We start from the raw sequence: 14,924 nt of genomic DNA, 5'->3' as shown, positions 1-14,924 counted from the left end.
TCAGGATTCGAAATGACTGGAAGCGTTTGAGATGTCGGTCTGGAGAAGAAAGCTAAGGTTTAAATGGATTGAAAAGAAAATAAACAAAAGCGCTCTGCAAGAAATTCAAGGGAAGGGAAAACTGATGCTAACGATACAAAGAAGAGCTACATTCACTGGCGACATATTGTGACACAATACCTCTCTTACCAATCTGGTGGAAGGAAAAATCACGGGGAAGAAATGCTAAGGACGACCGAGGAAAGAGTTCCTTCAAGACTTGCCACAGATTCTCCATTATGGTTCTTATTATAAAATTAAACAAATAGCTGAGGGCAGAAAAGAACGGTTGCATAGACAAGGCTTTGCCCTTAGCCACTGATAATGATAGGAAAGGAAAGAGCTAGGAGTTGGAAGGTAGCGGCCGTGGTTTTAATTAAAGTACAGATCCACCATTAACTGGTGTGAAAGTGGGAAACCACAGAAAACCACCTTCAGAGCTGTCGACAGTGGGGTTCGAGCCCACTATCTCCCGAATGCAAGCTCACAGCTGCCTGGCGAACTCTCCCTGCATGTTTTATAGTTTGCTGTAAAATAATCTTCCTTTTTTTTCTTTTATAACCCTTAATATTTAGTGCACCCAGGGTAGCTTCAGCACCGCAAAGTTCTCGTCTTGATTAGAAAACTTTACTTACCCAGTACATCCTGCTGAGGCAACCACTTGCGTATCATTACGTTGCTTGGCTTTCCTGGTAACGAATCAGTCTCAAACTTCCAAAGGACACGCTGTGGTACCTCAGAGAAAGCTTCAAGAATATGTTTCACTTTCTCTTGGGGTAGATTTACGCTCTTCACGTTCGAGCCCAAGCTGAAGTAGATGACTCCATGCTCTGCACCATCGAGAAAACTTTTGATGTCCTGAAAGAAAGAAATCTGCAATTTTACATCTCAAGGATGGATTTAATAAATCACCTGCAACCGAACAAAATATAAAAATGCACGATTTGGGCGAGGAATATTGATTTCAAAATAAAAATGAAATGAAATCAATCACAATTGGAGGTATGAGATCTCAGGCCATGTTCCATGATTTGGGAAACCATTGACTGTAGAACCCTGATATAACTCAGTTATTGAGGGACATACGAGGTGGGCAAAATAGTCCTAAATATATTTATAAGACTAACGCGAAATTGACCCTCGTTAACGAATAGGAGAACCGCGAGTACGTCGCTATGTCATTACGTGTGAGGGAGTGACCAGTGACCAGTTGAATGCAACATAAAACGGCGCGTGTTCATTGTCGATTGTCATAAGAAGTACGATTTTTGGAATACATGTGCGGGATTGTTTGGGCAAGAGTTTAAGACTGGAAGTGTTTTGGCAAAACCTCCAGCAAAGTCTACAATGCAAACTTAGTGGCTAAATGACGCGAAACGCGCTCTGAAGCGAATAAAAACCGTAACTATCCGAACAGAGTTCGAACACCAGAAAACATTGCTCGAATGAAGGTAAGACTGGAACGAAGTCCGACGAAATCTCAAGGCCGTTTATCTGTGCAGATGGGAAATAAGGGATCGTCGTGTCGAAACATTATCAGAAAGTACCTTCATCTGTATCCCTGCAAATTTACTGTTGTGCATGTAAGGTCTGTTGGATCCTCAGTTGTTTGTTTCTTCACTTAGACCTAGGGGAAGTTTTCATTCCCGTCCCCGGGAGGGGAGGCGCGTGCCTCTTAGAAGGTAACGCCTTCCCTCTTGTCAGGAGATTTGGCGGGTATGGCGGTTTGAATGAGATGGGAGAGGGGGAGGGAGGAGGTTTGTTTTGTTGAAGCAGGTGGTAGAAGTTTGACCTCTTGGCTAAGTAAGTGTTTTATATATTGGTTCAATATGTACATTGGTATTTTACATGGTTTTACAATAATTTCTGAGCTGGAGTACATGGTTATATTATTACAATTCAGTTGTTTCTAAAGTTGCTTATATTTAGACTTGGGTGCTAGGGAAAAGGAGGTGTACAATTTGTTGGTAGAAGGAGGAGATGTTGGCCAGGGATGTGAGTGGAAGGTGGAGAAGGTCAGATCTGGGGTGGGGTGGATAGGAGCGGTTATGTGGGTTGGGTAGGTGGGGCTGGGAGGGGAAAAGCCGGGGACGGTTACGAGATGTGGTAGGGCAGGTTTGCTGTAGCGGGCGGCGGGGAGGGGGGGGGGGAGGACGAGAAGATTCCACTCGGTGATGTCGACCAATGAGCTGGTGGATGAGGCGCTGAGCGTCTTCAGATGAGTGGAGCTGGAGTCTCACCATGTAAGTACAGGTAAACCGCGTTATACACGGATTCGTTATCCGCGATTTCGCATATACGCCATTTTGGTTTCAAGACCAGTGCTGCCATCTGTTAACATTGCGTGGAAGCTGTAATGCCTTGAGGCGGGTACAGATATGGGTGCCAAACTGTGTAACGTACACTACTGTGACCGTTCACAACGTCACCTATGGTATGTCATGATATCCAGGAGATGAAATATGCCGTTTTCCGCGTCATTCTACGATAAAAACTGCCCAAGTTAGAATTTTTCCACCCGCTCCTGGACTCGATTGTATCCAGAGTCGCGCGACCTAGCTCTAGTTGCTGGTAATTAGCAGCGAGGCAGTGCAAGAGCGCCTGTACGTGAAGTTTTCTCACTCCAACCGTGAGCGAGATGAAAGGAGACGCGTTATCACGTGACAGAGAATCTAGGTTACCAGCTGAGCCCAGAGAGTATATCCAACGTGAAAACTTACATTATACCCTGTTTTCCTCGCTCATTCACCACTGCCAACACATCGAATTCAGCTGTTTATTTTTTCTGTTAATTTTTATAAAACGCAAGATAATCAATGGATAATTAAGTGCAAACATTCATTTTAATCAGGGAATTTTACGCATAATTACGAGACCGAGAAGTGCTCTGCTTAACTGACAGAGCGCTAACTACGCTGTAAACAAGGGCGCGTCTTGATGGTTAACAGATGTTGAGACCCAACCGTGCCAGCGAACACAAGGAATCCCCAGCGCTCGTCATCATTCACCGACAGAGACAAAAGGACTCTCTTGAGATTGCTTGAGAATCTACGAAGCTATTTCAAAAAATGTCACTCAGTGGAAATGGGAATACAAGAGCTACATTTTGATACCCTGTTCGTCACTCTACGTTGCATATTACCGGACCGAAACCTCAGAAGGGGTTGCATTTTCCCCCCACTCTAAGCAGCCGAGTCTCTCGCGTATCTCGCCTATATAGTCAAGAGCTGAGAGGTAGAAACTACCTAGTTCATTTTCAGTGCAATGCCAGTTCGGTAGTAATTCGTCGTGATTTGTGTGTGAGTCCTTTATGAAGAAATCATTCATTTTGTGAACAGTGTAACGCAGTAATTTAATGAAGCCTGTGAATATCTGCGGAAATAACCACAATCTAAGTTAGCTGTTTGCGAGTACAGTGTGCTGCTAATTAATAGAGTAGGAACAGTACGAATCCGTAATGACCGCTGCCCATGTGTCGAAGAGGTCGTGCGTCGAGCCTCATATATGCCTAAAGTAATGCGGCTAAATTAACATAAATAGGCACGTATTTAGCAAAGTGTGTGGAGAGTGTGTGTGCTCGATATAAATGAGAGGTATAAAGAAAGTGAGTGAACGGCTCAGTGTCGGCATAATTAAGAGCAGTGTCACATTAAAGTAATCCGCGATGCAGTTGAGAGCCTGACTTACGCATGTCTAGGTGAAATAGAATATGCCTGAGGTGTGGTCGTGTGACACGAGAATTTTAACACAATAGTGGCCTAACCAGTGACGATTTTTTTATTCAGAGCCTACAATAGCTGTCTGCTGTTTATAAAAGGATAGGTAGATGAGAAGGGAACAGTGTCGGGCTTCAGAGACAATACCGGCATTGGGTTGGAATGCTCGTGCTATTGAGCAGATCCAACCATATATTTAAATTGTGATGTGTAATAAACTAACGCATTCACATGAGATAATTTTCCCCTCATTTACATAAGGAGTCTACAAGAGCGTCGGAGTGACGGGATATCCAGCTGCATGCCAGAATTTACCTGTGTAGCAGAAAGAACGGGACATCCAGCTGAATGCCGAAATTTTGCCTGAGTGTAGCGGAGACCTTCTGGAACGTCGAACGAGGTCAAGCCATGGTGTCCGTGACTTGCCAGTTAGTCACCAGAGAACTTCATATCGCTGACTACATTATGGATTTCGAGTAATTCATGGATGTGCACTCCTGTAAGGCTGTGAACGCGGTATCCAGAAGGCTGAGTACATTTCCAAGTATTTATATCTTTGAAGGTCGTGTCCCATTGCAAATATGTAGATTTTTCACATAGATGTAACGTAGACTGCTAGTATGCCATTTCAGAGGGATAATAATAATTTCATTTTTATTTTGGGTCTTTTATAGAACATCTTCTTCATGGTTTGGGAACGACCATATTTTACTTCCATTTTTTTAAATAAGGGTTTGATAATGCATGACGTAATTTTAAGGACCTCAAATTAATTAACTCTTTCGCTGCGCTATTTTTCAACAGAACACTTACAGAAAAATGTAATTTTTTTTCGTATTTTCCAAATGAACTAAAACTTTATTTTTTTCAAGGTCAGTGACATTCATCACCATTGCACCATTTTTAACTCAACTTTGGGAAACTAGGAGTGACATTTGACCTTGCAACACACATTACTGTGATATATCTCCGAACATGGAACTGGACACATTGCAGGCTGTCCTGGGCATTTCTTACAAAAAATACTGTCTGTTTTCTCTTGCACAGTCCCTTTCTTTTCTTTGAACATTTTTCTGGTAATATGGAACAAGCAACGCAATTATGTTTGTGACTCTTGTCCTGCTGCTCCCCAAGAAAATGCCTTTCCGTCAGGCGTGCTTGAGGAATGTAATGGTAAGTTCTTCCTCGTTTCGCCGGCGGACTTCGCTGATACTCTCGTAGAAGTCCCATTATGGCGGAGTTTCTGAAGTCAGGAGCACTAATTGCCCTCTTTTGAAGCTTATTGTACAATATTCTTTCATTAGTGCAGTTTCAATGTTATCACAAATATCCCACTAGTCCGAAACAAAATGAAGATCTTCCTCGCTGGCACTTTCTTCCGAACAATCACTATGCACATCATCACTTGTTTCATTGTCCAAATTTACCGAACAGTCTGAATCAGAATCGGCAACTAAAAGATAGAAGATTTCATCACTTCCATTACTAATGTAGTTCCGCGCGCTCATAGCTACTGAGTGAAGCCTGCTATCGGCCAGACAGCTGACAGGGATGTTGGCGGGCGGGCGGGTGAAGGATAACAAATAAACATAGGTCCAGTATTGGCGGCAAAGTTTAAAACAATGCTTAGTACATAGTGAATACATGACTATAGATGTTTGTATTATTAAAAGGGCCTTTAGTGAAGAAGCGCGCGGAAATTATTGCAGGAAAGTACCAAGTCGACAAAAGTCGATTACCGCAGTGAATGCTATAGGGATGTAAGTCGACAAAAGTCGACTTGCGGAGCGAAGGAGTTAAGTGTGAAGTACTGTCAAGTAAAAAGGGCTTAAATATTCTCTATAAACAACTCCAGTTATCATCTTTCTATAGCCGATAGGAGTCTTCAAAGATATCTCAGTAATTGATTTTTTTTGTACTTCACAAGCTATTAGGGAGTCCTCCTTATTAGTGATTAATGCTGCTGAAAACAACGGATGGAAACGTGAGATTGGGGGTATATATTGTTAAATTATTTAGTTCGCGAGTGCGTGAGGTAATTTGAACCCTTGTGGCAGGAGGTCATCATTAAATCTGCATCGTAGTCAATGTACCGAGAGGAGAAATGAGATGGTTGAACAGGCTGTAGCCATAATACACTGACTGACAGAGCAAATGCAACACCAAGAAGGAGTGGTCAGAACTTTATGCCAATTGCAGGGTAGACTGACGTCACTGAGGTATGCTCATGATGTGAAATGCGCCGCTGTGCTGCGCACGTAGCGAACGATAAATGGGACATGGCGTTGGCGAATGGCCCACTTCGTACCGTGATTTCTCAGCCGACAGTCATTGTAGAACGTGTTGTCGTGTGCCACAGGACACGTGTATAGCTAAGAATGCCAGGCCGCCGTCAACGGAGGCATTTCCAGCAGACAGACGACTTTACGAGGGGTATGGTGATCGGGCTGAGAAGGGCAGGTTGGTCGCTTCGTCAAATCGCAGCCGATACCCGTAGGGATGTGTCCACGGTGCAGCGCCTGTGGCGAAGATGGTTGGCGCAGGGACATGTGGCACGTGCGAGGGGTCCAGGCGCAGCCCGAGTGACGTCAGCACGCGAGGATCGGCGCATCCACCGCCAAGTGGTGGCAGCCCCGCACGCCACGTCAACCGCCATTCTTCAGCATGTGCAAGACACCCTGGCTGTTCCAATATCGACCAGAACAATTTCCCGTCGATTGGTTGAAGGAGGCCTGCACTCCCGGCCGGCGTCCGCTCAGAAGACTACCATTGACTCCACAGCATAGACGTGCACGCCTGGCATGGTGCCGGGCTAGAGCGACTTGGATGAGGGAGGGAATGGCGGAACGTCGTGTTCTCCGATGAGTCACGCTTCTGTTCTGTCAGTGATAGTCACCGCAGACGAGTGTGGCGTCGGCGTGGAGAAAGGTCAAATCCGGCAAGTAACTGTGGAGCGCCCTACCGCTAGACAACGCGGCATCATGGTTTGGGGCGCTATTGCGTATGATTCCACGTCACCTCTAGTGCATATTCAAGGCACGTTAAATGCCCACCGCTACGTGCAGCATGTGCTGCGGCCTGTGGCACTCCCGTACCTTCAGGGGCTGCCCAATGCTCTGTTTCAGCAGGATAATGCCCGCCCACACACTGCTCGCATCTCCCAACAGGCTCTACGAGGTGTACAGATGCTTCCGTGGCCAACGTACTCTCCGGATCTCTCACCAATCGAACACGTGTGGGATCTCATTGGACGCCGTTTTCAAACTCTGCCCCAGCCTCGTACGGACGACCAACTGTGGCAAATGGTTGACAGAGAATGGAGAACCATCCTCAGGACACCATCCGCACTCTTATTGACTCTGTACCTCGACGTGTTTCTGCGTGCATCGCCGCTCGCGGTGGTCCTACATCCTACTGAGTCGATGCCGTGCGCATTGTGTAACCTGCATATCGGTTTGAAATAAACATCAATTATTCTTCCGTGCCGACTCTGTTTTTTCCCCAACTTTCATCCCTTTCGAACCACTCCTCCTTGGTGTTGCATTGTCACTGTCAGTCAGTGTATATAGTGTGAAATGAAAATGTGAAGTTCCCTTGGAATCTGTCATTAAAATACGCGATATGGATACCGCGATATGAATGTGTCGATTACGGTCGAATAAAGCTGGGATTTGTTGTGATGCCATTGTAGCCAGTATTGAAAGAAGTGAATAGATTATTTTCCGTGAAATAACTGTCTGGGAAGTTCTGGCAGGCCGCTCCTTGGAAGTGTGTCACGAGCAGGGAACAGCTGAGATTTATGACTCCCTTTAAAGGGAGTAAAAGTGTCTCCTTCAGTGAAAGGAAACAACTAAAGTGGCGAGTTTCTTTCCTTTGGATACAATGATTACGTGCATCTATTTAAATATTGCCAACGTTGCACAGATTCCAATATGCATTAAAAGAAGGGTCCCTCCAATTTCTTTTCTTAATTAGTTACAGCATGCAGGGAATTCCAGGTTAGATATACCCCGTCTCAGAAGACCCTGGGCTCGTTCCAGGAGACAGTGAAAGTTTATGTTCACTGTTACCAACAGCGGGTGGCTTGTACCATCTGTGATTCGAGTGAGTGCGTGAAATGTATATATTCTTGTCCATTTATTGCAGGTAGTGCTATGATACTCTGTTTATGATGTCTGGTATTGAAGTCGCTCTATGATTTGTTCACAGATAGCAACGTTGTATAAATAATGTCCTGTTATGCATATTGATAAAAATCCTGATGAAATGAGCGTATTTATTATATCACTTGTCAAACAATGACGAACTTAGGGAAGTGAGGTGATGCGACCTTCAAAGGATTTGGAGTGTACCTAGTAAACATATTCTGATTTCAGTTCGTATGTGTTCGTAGGCCTATATCACAACCTGATATAGTTTGAATATATTAATTCTCGGCAAATAAACAGGATTACAGCAGGATATGTCCATACTGAATATATTTGTGTGTAAAGTGATCATTGTAGGTGTAAAGTGAAGTAATCAGAGAGAAAAAGCCTCTCTAAGTCTAAGTGTAAATAATTCAAGAGGGAACGCCTCTTAAGTTTGAATAATTGAACGTATGATGAAGTGTAGAGAGAGACTACCGAACATTAACGTCAAGATAACCTTCAATATCACATGTACAGTGTTGTATGACATATCCCTGTAAATAAGGTGCGTTTCACTAGTATATTAAAAACTGTTATACAAGATATAGTTTCTCTTCTCATTAGTAATGAAATAGTGTTCCTCTCATAATTAATATTCCCCTACTATAGAAAGTATTATTAAAGAAATTACCGCCCCTTCGGACGGTCTACCGACCCGAAATGCGACACCGGCTTAGCTAGCGAATCATTCTAATAGGGGAGGGTGAGGCTTCGACGACCGGGCTGAGTTCGAGGCTCACCGATGGTGCTCCATTCTAACGTCATATATGTTTATGTACTGAAGCCTTGGAAAGGTACACTACGTCGCGCGGGAAGGTTAAACGGGGCAAGTAATCTCGTATCGCTTCTTCTATCGTGTTTGTCGAGACGTGAATCGTCAGTTCCGGTCAGTAGAGCTGTGAAGTTACAATTTACTGGTTTCTTATTTAAAACGCCTGGCAAAAGGAAATAAACTGAGGCTGTCGAAAGAAAGAAGCGGGTACCAAAGTTAGAAATTTTGGAACGCTATGAGAAATGTGAGCGTATCAGCATGCATTGGGACTTACTGAATCCACTGTGAGAACTATTCGTGACAATGCGGAATCAATTCGAAAAAACTGCTCAATCTTCAACTAACTTAAGTGTGACTAGAGTGACCAAATCCCGCTCGAAAGCGATGTAAAGAATGGATTGGATTGAGCACACAACCAACAACACATGCCTCTCTCCGGAGCTGCTATTCAAGATAAAGCCAAGGGCTTGTATGCAGAGTTTAGTTTATTATTGTATATGTCAGTGTTACATTTGTAAGTGTATAAATTTTGCATTAAAATGCATTTCAGGGACAGGATAATGGTTATATTTTGTAAAAATATTATGAATCTCTGCTGATTAAACTTAATATGTGAGTAAACGGAAACCTAATCCTGTATTTAGCATATAAAATGAATCTCGATTTACGCGAATTCGCTATGCGCGGCAATTTCGCGGAACGTAACTGTTACGGAGTTATCCGTGGAAGTCAGAGGTGAAAGAAGGTGCGGGCTGGAATGGGTCTAACTACAAGTCCGAAAGATGAATTAAAATTTCAACAAGGTTATATTTTCAAAACTTAACAATGGTGACATATAATTTTGAGCGTACAACAAATAACAACAAGTTAAATCAGGTACACAACCAAGAGAAAAATTTAAACAGTTTCCACTAGGGGGAAATAACAAAGAAAATCAGGTACAACGTCGCTTTACAAGAAGGCACCAGTTAAGAGGTCTTTACAAATTCCGGGCTACGGGCCCAAATTCATCAATCCTTGAGCTCTCAGCTCACAATCACAAAACACCAAAGGGCAGAAAACCCTTAATACATGGAGCATTAGCTCCCAACTTTAAATTTCAAGCCTCTCTAAGGCACTTTTACCACAACACCAAAAAGAGCTAACCCGCTCTCGATAGTTCAAGCCTATCAGAAGGCCATAAACAAACTTTACACTCGACTGCCCTTAAGGGATACTCATAAATAAACCGGGGTATCTCGTACCCAATCTACTGGGCCTTAGTGTGCAAAACCCAGGTTAATTAAATGGCCCAAAACAAAAGGATGGAGGCGTGAATTTGCACTCCTAAATCTACATTTTAAAACCTAAGTGGCTCTAGGCCGATACACAGGGGCTAATCCCAAGCTAGGAAGGTGACTCGTATGAGAAAACTTTAATACATTACGGAAGAGAAGAAACAGTTACGAAAACATAGTTCCCTCACTTTCAAATGAAGGGGAGCTCGAGAGGGTAAAGCACTCTCTATCCCCGAATTAATGTTAAAGAAAACTGAAGTTTACCAGGAAAATGGCTTATATGTTTAATAGTTTACATATTAAAGGTTTCGAACCTTCCCCGAGAGTTAAACTGCTGAGCTAACAAGAAATAAAAGTGTTAAGAGGCTATTACCTTGTAGAAGAACTGCGGTCTGAAGAACGAGGCGCTTCCCGACCCCTGCTACATATTTACACACTGAGTTAGATGTTATACTAGTGGCCCCGAGACAAGCAAAATCAGCAGTTTTTATACCCTCGTGGAAAATTCGAGACCTTTAAAGAATGAGTAGACACACCCTCAATTTTATTGGAAGACTATGAATTACACATGGAAATTTGAAGAAGAAAGCTATAATTGGAGGAAAATTAATTACAGAAATTGCCGATTGGTTAAATTCAAAACAGGCGGAAAGAAAGAGTTCATATTACCAACCCACAAACCACAGAACAAAATTTAGTAAAGACAAAACTTATGAATACATAATTTCTTCAAGAGAGTTCATTCCATTGCACCAGAGTGCGTTATCAAATTTTTTGGTAGAGACATCTGTTAGAGAATGTCCACACTTCTTGATCACTGAAAAACATCAGTACATCAAAAAACACTCCGTGACATCTTCTGATAAACCGTAGAGTTAGTTCATTTGGGGTTTCTCCAGTAGATAAGTCCCAATTGGCGCAAGATTTGAACTTGCGTCGTAGAGGTGTACCGCCCGGTACAGTAACTATCGCGTATAACGAGGTCTACCTGTAGGTCCAGCTTCGTTGTGGATCCGGAACGCTCGTTTCTCGGGTAGTCCTGCCTGGCGTAGTTCACAGATTGTGAGGTCCGTTGGTATCCTGGGGTTCACGCCACGCACGACGCAGCTGGGGTTGATATTGCACTCGGGCGCTGGTGGTGGCGGAGTTGGCCTTGCTGTATCTGTAGGTATGTTGGTGGCGTCTTTCTCGGCAGATGTACGCAGCGTTGTGTTGTATGGACTGGGTAGAGTAGGGGTAAGGGTAGACGTCATAAGAGGGGAGGAGTGGGACTTAACTATAGTAGTTATTGGAATATTGGAGGAGGTGTGGGCGGGAGTAGTGGCGATTGCGGTAGTATTGGTGATAGTGATAGGGGTGGTGTACGAAGAGGACGGAGGCTATGGTGGTGGAGTATATGGAGGTGGCTTGGTTCCTGGTGGCGGTGTAAAATCTTCTTCGATGAGCTGAGGGCACGGTTCCACTAGGTACGGGTAGCCGTTGATGTATATATCCCAGTTGAGAGCTTTCTGGACGTCCTTTTCTGTAGCTAGTTGAACCAGGATCCGCTGTGTAGGGATGAGATTTTCTTGTATCCGGAACACATTTCGAGCAGGGACGCCGGTTCTCTGGAGTTGGCGAAGGAGATCTTCATCAGAGTGGGCGAGATCTACGCCGCGAATAATGCAGTTGGGCATTATGGGGAGGCCGACTTCCAGTTTGGTGTCGGCCAATATGCTTATTGGCACGGCGGGGTTCGAGAGTAGAGTTGAGGTGTTCCCCAGCCGTTTAGAAGAGGCGTAGATAGCGTCCAGACGAGACCTGGTTCAGCCTGTCAGGGTATGTGAACTCAGAGAATACATGGTATTATGCATCAGGAAATTCCCATTAGTACGTCGAGAAGCCGCTGCATAATCTTAGGATTGGTGTGTGGTGCGCAGTGTCTAGTGTCCGCATCGTAACACGATTATTTCACTAAACTGTTAATGCTAATCGGTATGTCCAGACACTGTTTAATCCATATTTGCGAATGTTTATACATCCATTCAAGATAGTATGAGAGGTGGTGTGTCTTAATGTATACACCGTTATGCGAATGTTGAAAATAAACCGGATGAATATCTATTGTATCTCGATATTAATTCGCTGTACTATAAATGTAAGTTAAATAAACGTCGATTCGAGCTTTTGTCAACAGAAACCGAGTTATCCATGGACTGGGAAAGCTGGACTAACCAATTGGATAATTGATTTTTAGAGGCTGTAGATCTTGACTACCCTGTAGATAAGCACGACAATCATCGTCAAATGCTTCTTGCCCTACATCACTATCTCGAGAGAAAAATGAGGACAGATATATGATACAATAACGCACTGAAATTCTACGTTGATAAAGGTTAATTCAGTCACTACCGATCTGCATTTAGGGAAGTCGTCCAGGTGGCAAATTCCCTATCTGTTGTTTTCCTAGCCTATTCTTAAATGATTGCAAAGAAATAGGAAATTTATTGAACATCCCCCTTGGTAAGTTATTCCAATCCCTAACTCCCCTTCCTATAAACGAATATTTGCCCCAATTTGTCCTCTTGAATTCCAACTTTATCTTCATATTGTGACCTTTGCTACTTTTAAAGACACCATCCAAACTTATTCGTCTACGCATGTTCTCCCACGCCATCTCTCCACTGACAGCTCGGAACATACCACTTAGTCGAGCAGCTCGTCTCCATTCTCCCAAGTCTTCCCAGCCCAAACTTTGCAACATTTATGTAACGCTACTGTTTTGTCGGAAAACGCCAAGAACAAATCGAGCTGCATCTCTTTAGATTTTTTCCAGTTCTGAATCAAGTAATCCTGGTAAGGGTCCCATACACTGGAACCATACTCTAGTTGGGGTCTCACCAGAGACAAATATACTCTCTCCTTTACATCCTTACTACAACCCCTAAACACCCTCATAACCATGTGCAGAGATTTGTGCCCTTTATTTACAATACCATTTATGTGATTTTCCCAATGAAGATCTTTCCTTATATTAATAACTAGGTATTTACAATGATCCCCAAAGGGAACTTTCACCCCATAAACGCAGACATTAAAACTGAGAGGATTTTTCCTATTTGTGAAACTCACAACCTGACTTTTATCCCCGTTTATCATCATACGATTGCCTTCTGTCCATCTCACAACATTATCGAGGTCATTTTCCAGTTGCTCACAATCTTGTAACTATTTTTACTCTGTACGGAATAACACTATCTGGGAAAAGCCTTATCTCTGATTCAACTTCTTTACACATGTCATTGATATATATATATATATATAAATAAGAAAACATAAAGGTCCAATAATACTGCCTTGAGGAATTCCCCTCTTAATTTTTACAGGGACATATAATTCTTCACCTACTCTAATTCTCTGAGTTCTATTTTCTAGAAACAGAGCAACTCATTCAGTCACTCTTTCGTCAAGTTCAATTGCACTCATTTTTGCCAATAGTGTCCCATGATCTCCTATCAAATGCCTTATACAGGGCAATCGCGATACAGTCTAATTGACCTCTTGAACCCAGGATATCTGCTATACCTTGCTGGAATCCTACAAGTTGGGCTTCAGTGGAATAACCTTTCCTAAACCCAAACTGCCTTCTATCATACCCGTTATTAATTTTGCAAACATGTCTTATATAATCAGAAATTATGCTCTCCCAAAGCTTACATACAATGCATGTCAAACTGACTGCCCTGTAATTTTCAGCTTTATGTCTATCACACTTTTCTTTGTATACAGGGGCTACTATAGCAATTCTGTATTCATTTCTTAAAGTTCCTTCCTGCAAACAATAATCAAATAAGTATTTCAGATATGGTACTTTATCCCAACCCATTGTCTTTAGTATATCCCACGAAAACTTATCAATTCCGGCTGCTTTTCTATTTTTCAACTTTTGTATCTTACTGTAAATGTCATTGCTGTCATAGGTACATTTTAATACTTCTTTAGTATTAGTCACCTCCTCTATCTGGACATTATCCTTGTAACAAACAATCTTTACATACTGCTGGCTGAATGCTTCTGCCTTTTGAAGATCATCGAATACACACTCTCCTTGTTCATTAATGATTTCTGGAATGTCCTTCTAGGAACCTGTTTCTGCCTTCAAGAACCTATACGTACTCCTCCATTTTTCACTCAAATCAGCATGGCCACCAATTATGCTTGCCATCATGTTATCCTTAGCTGACTTATTTGCTAGATTCAATTTCCTAGTAAGTTCCTTCAATTTCTCCTTACTTCCACAGCCATTTTTAACTCTATTTCTTTCCAACCTTCACCTCCTTCTTAGTCTCTTTACTTCCCTGTTATAATATAGTGGATCTTTACCATTCCTTACCATTTTGAAATGTACAAACCTATTTTCGCATTCCTCAACAATTGCTTTAAATCCATCCCAGAGTATGTTTACATTTTTATTTACCGTTTTCCACCGATCATACTTACTTATTAAAAACTCCCTCATCCCTGTTTTATCAGCCATATGGTACTGCCTAACAGTCCTAATTTTAATCTCTTCCTTTCTTTCACATTTATTTTTAATTATCACAAAAACAGCTTCGTGATCACTAATACCATTTATTACTTCGATTTCTCTATAGAGCTCATCTGGTTTTACCAGCACCACATCCAGGGTATTCTTTCCTCTAGTTGGTTCCATCACTTTCTGAATCAGGTACCCTTCCCATATTAACTTATTTGCCATTTGCTGGTCATGCTTCCTGTCGTTCGCATTACCTTCCCAATTGACATTTGGTAAATTGAGATCACCGGCTACAATCACGTTCCTTTCCTTATTGTTTCCCAGGTAGCTGATTATCTTATCAAATAATTCTGAATCAGCATCTGCGCTACCCGTTCCTGGTCTGTACACTCCAAAGACATCAAGTTGCCTATT

At 42.7% G+C, this 14,924-nt stretch overlaps 1 protein-coding gene across 1 annotated transcript in view; it reads right to left on the bottom strand.

Moving 5' to 3' along the window:
- The window catches only part of LOC136866008 (UDP-glycosyltransferase UGT5), a 101,989-nt gene that overhangs the window by 22,909 nt on the left and 64,156 nt on the right, over positions 1 to 14,924 (bottom strand). The window contains exon 5 of the mRNA XM_067142618.2: positions 675 to 897. Within this exon, the coding sequence (XP_066998719.2) occupies positions 675 to 897 (223 nt within the window). The remainder of the gene's footprint in view (positions 1 to 674; positions 898 to 14,924) is intronic.

This window comes from Anabrus simplex, chromosome 3 (assembly GCF_040414725.1).
Source record: "Anabrus simplex isolate iqAnaSimp1 chromosome 3, ASM4041472v1, whole genome shotgun sequence".
Classification (NCBI taxonomy): domain Eukaryota; kingdom Metazoa; phylum Arthropoda; class Insecta; order Orthoptera; family Tettigoniidae; genus Anabrus; species Anabrus simplex.
This window is presented reverse-complemented; position numbering and strand designations above follow the sequence as displayed.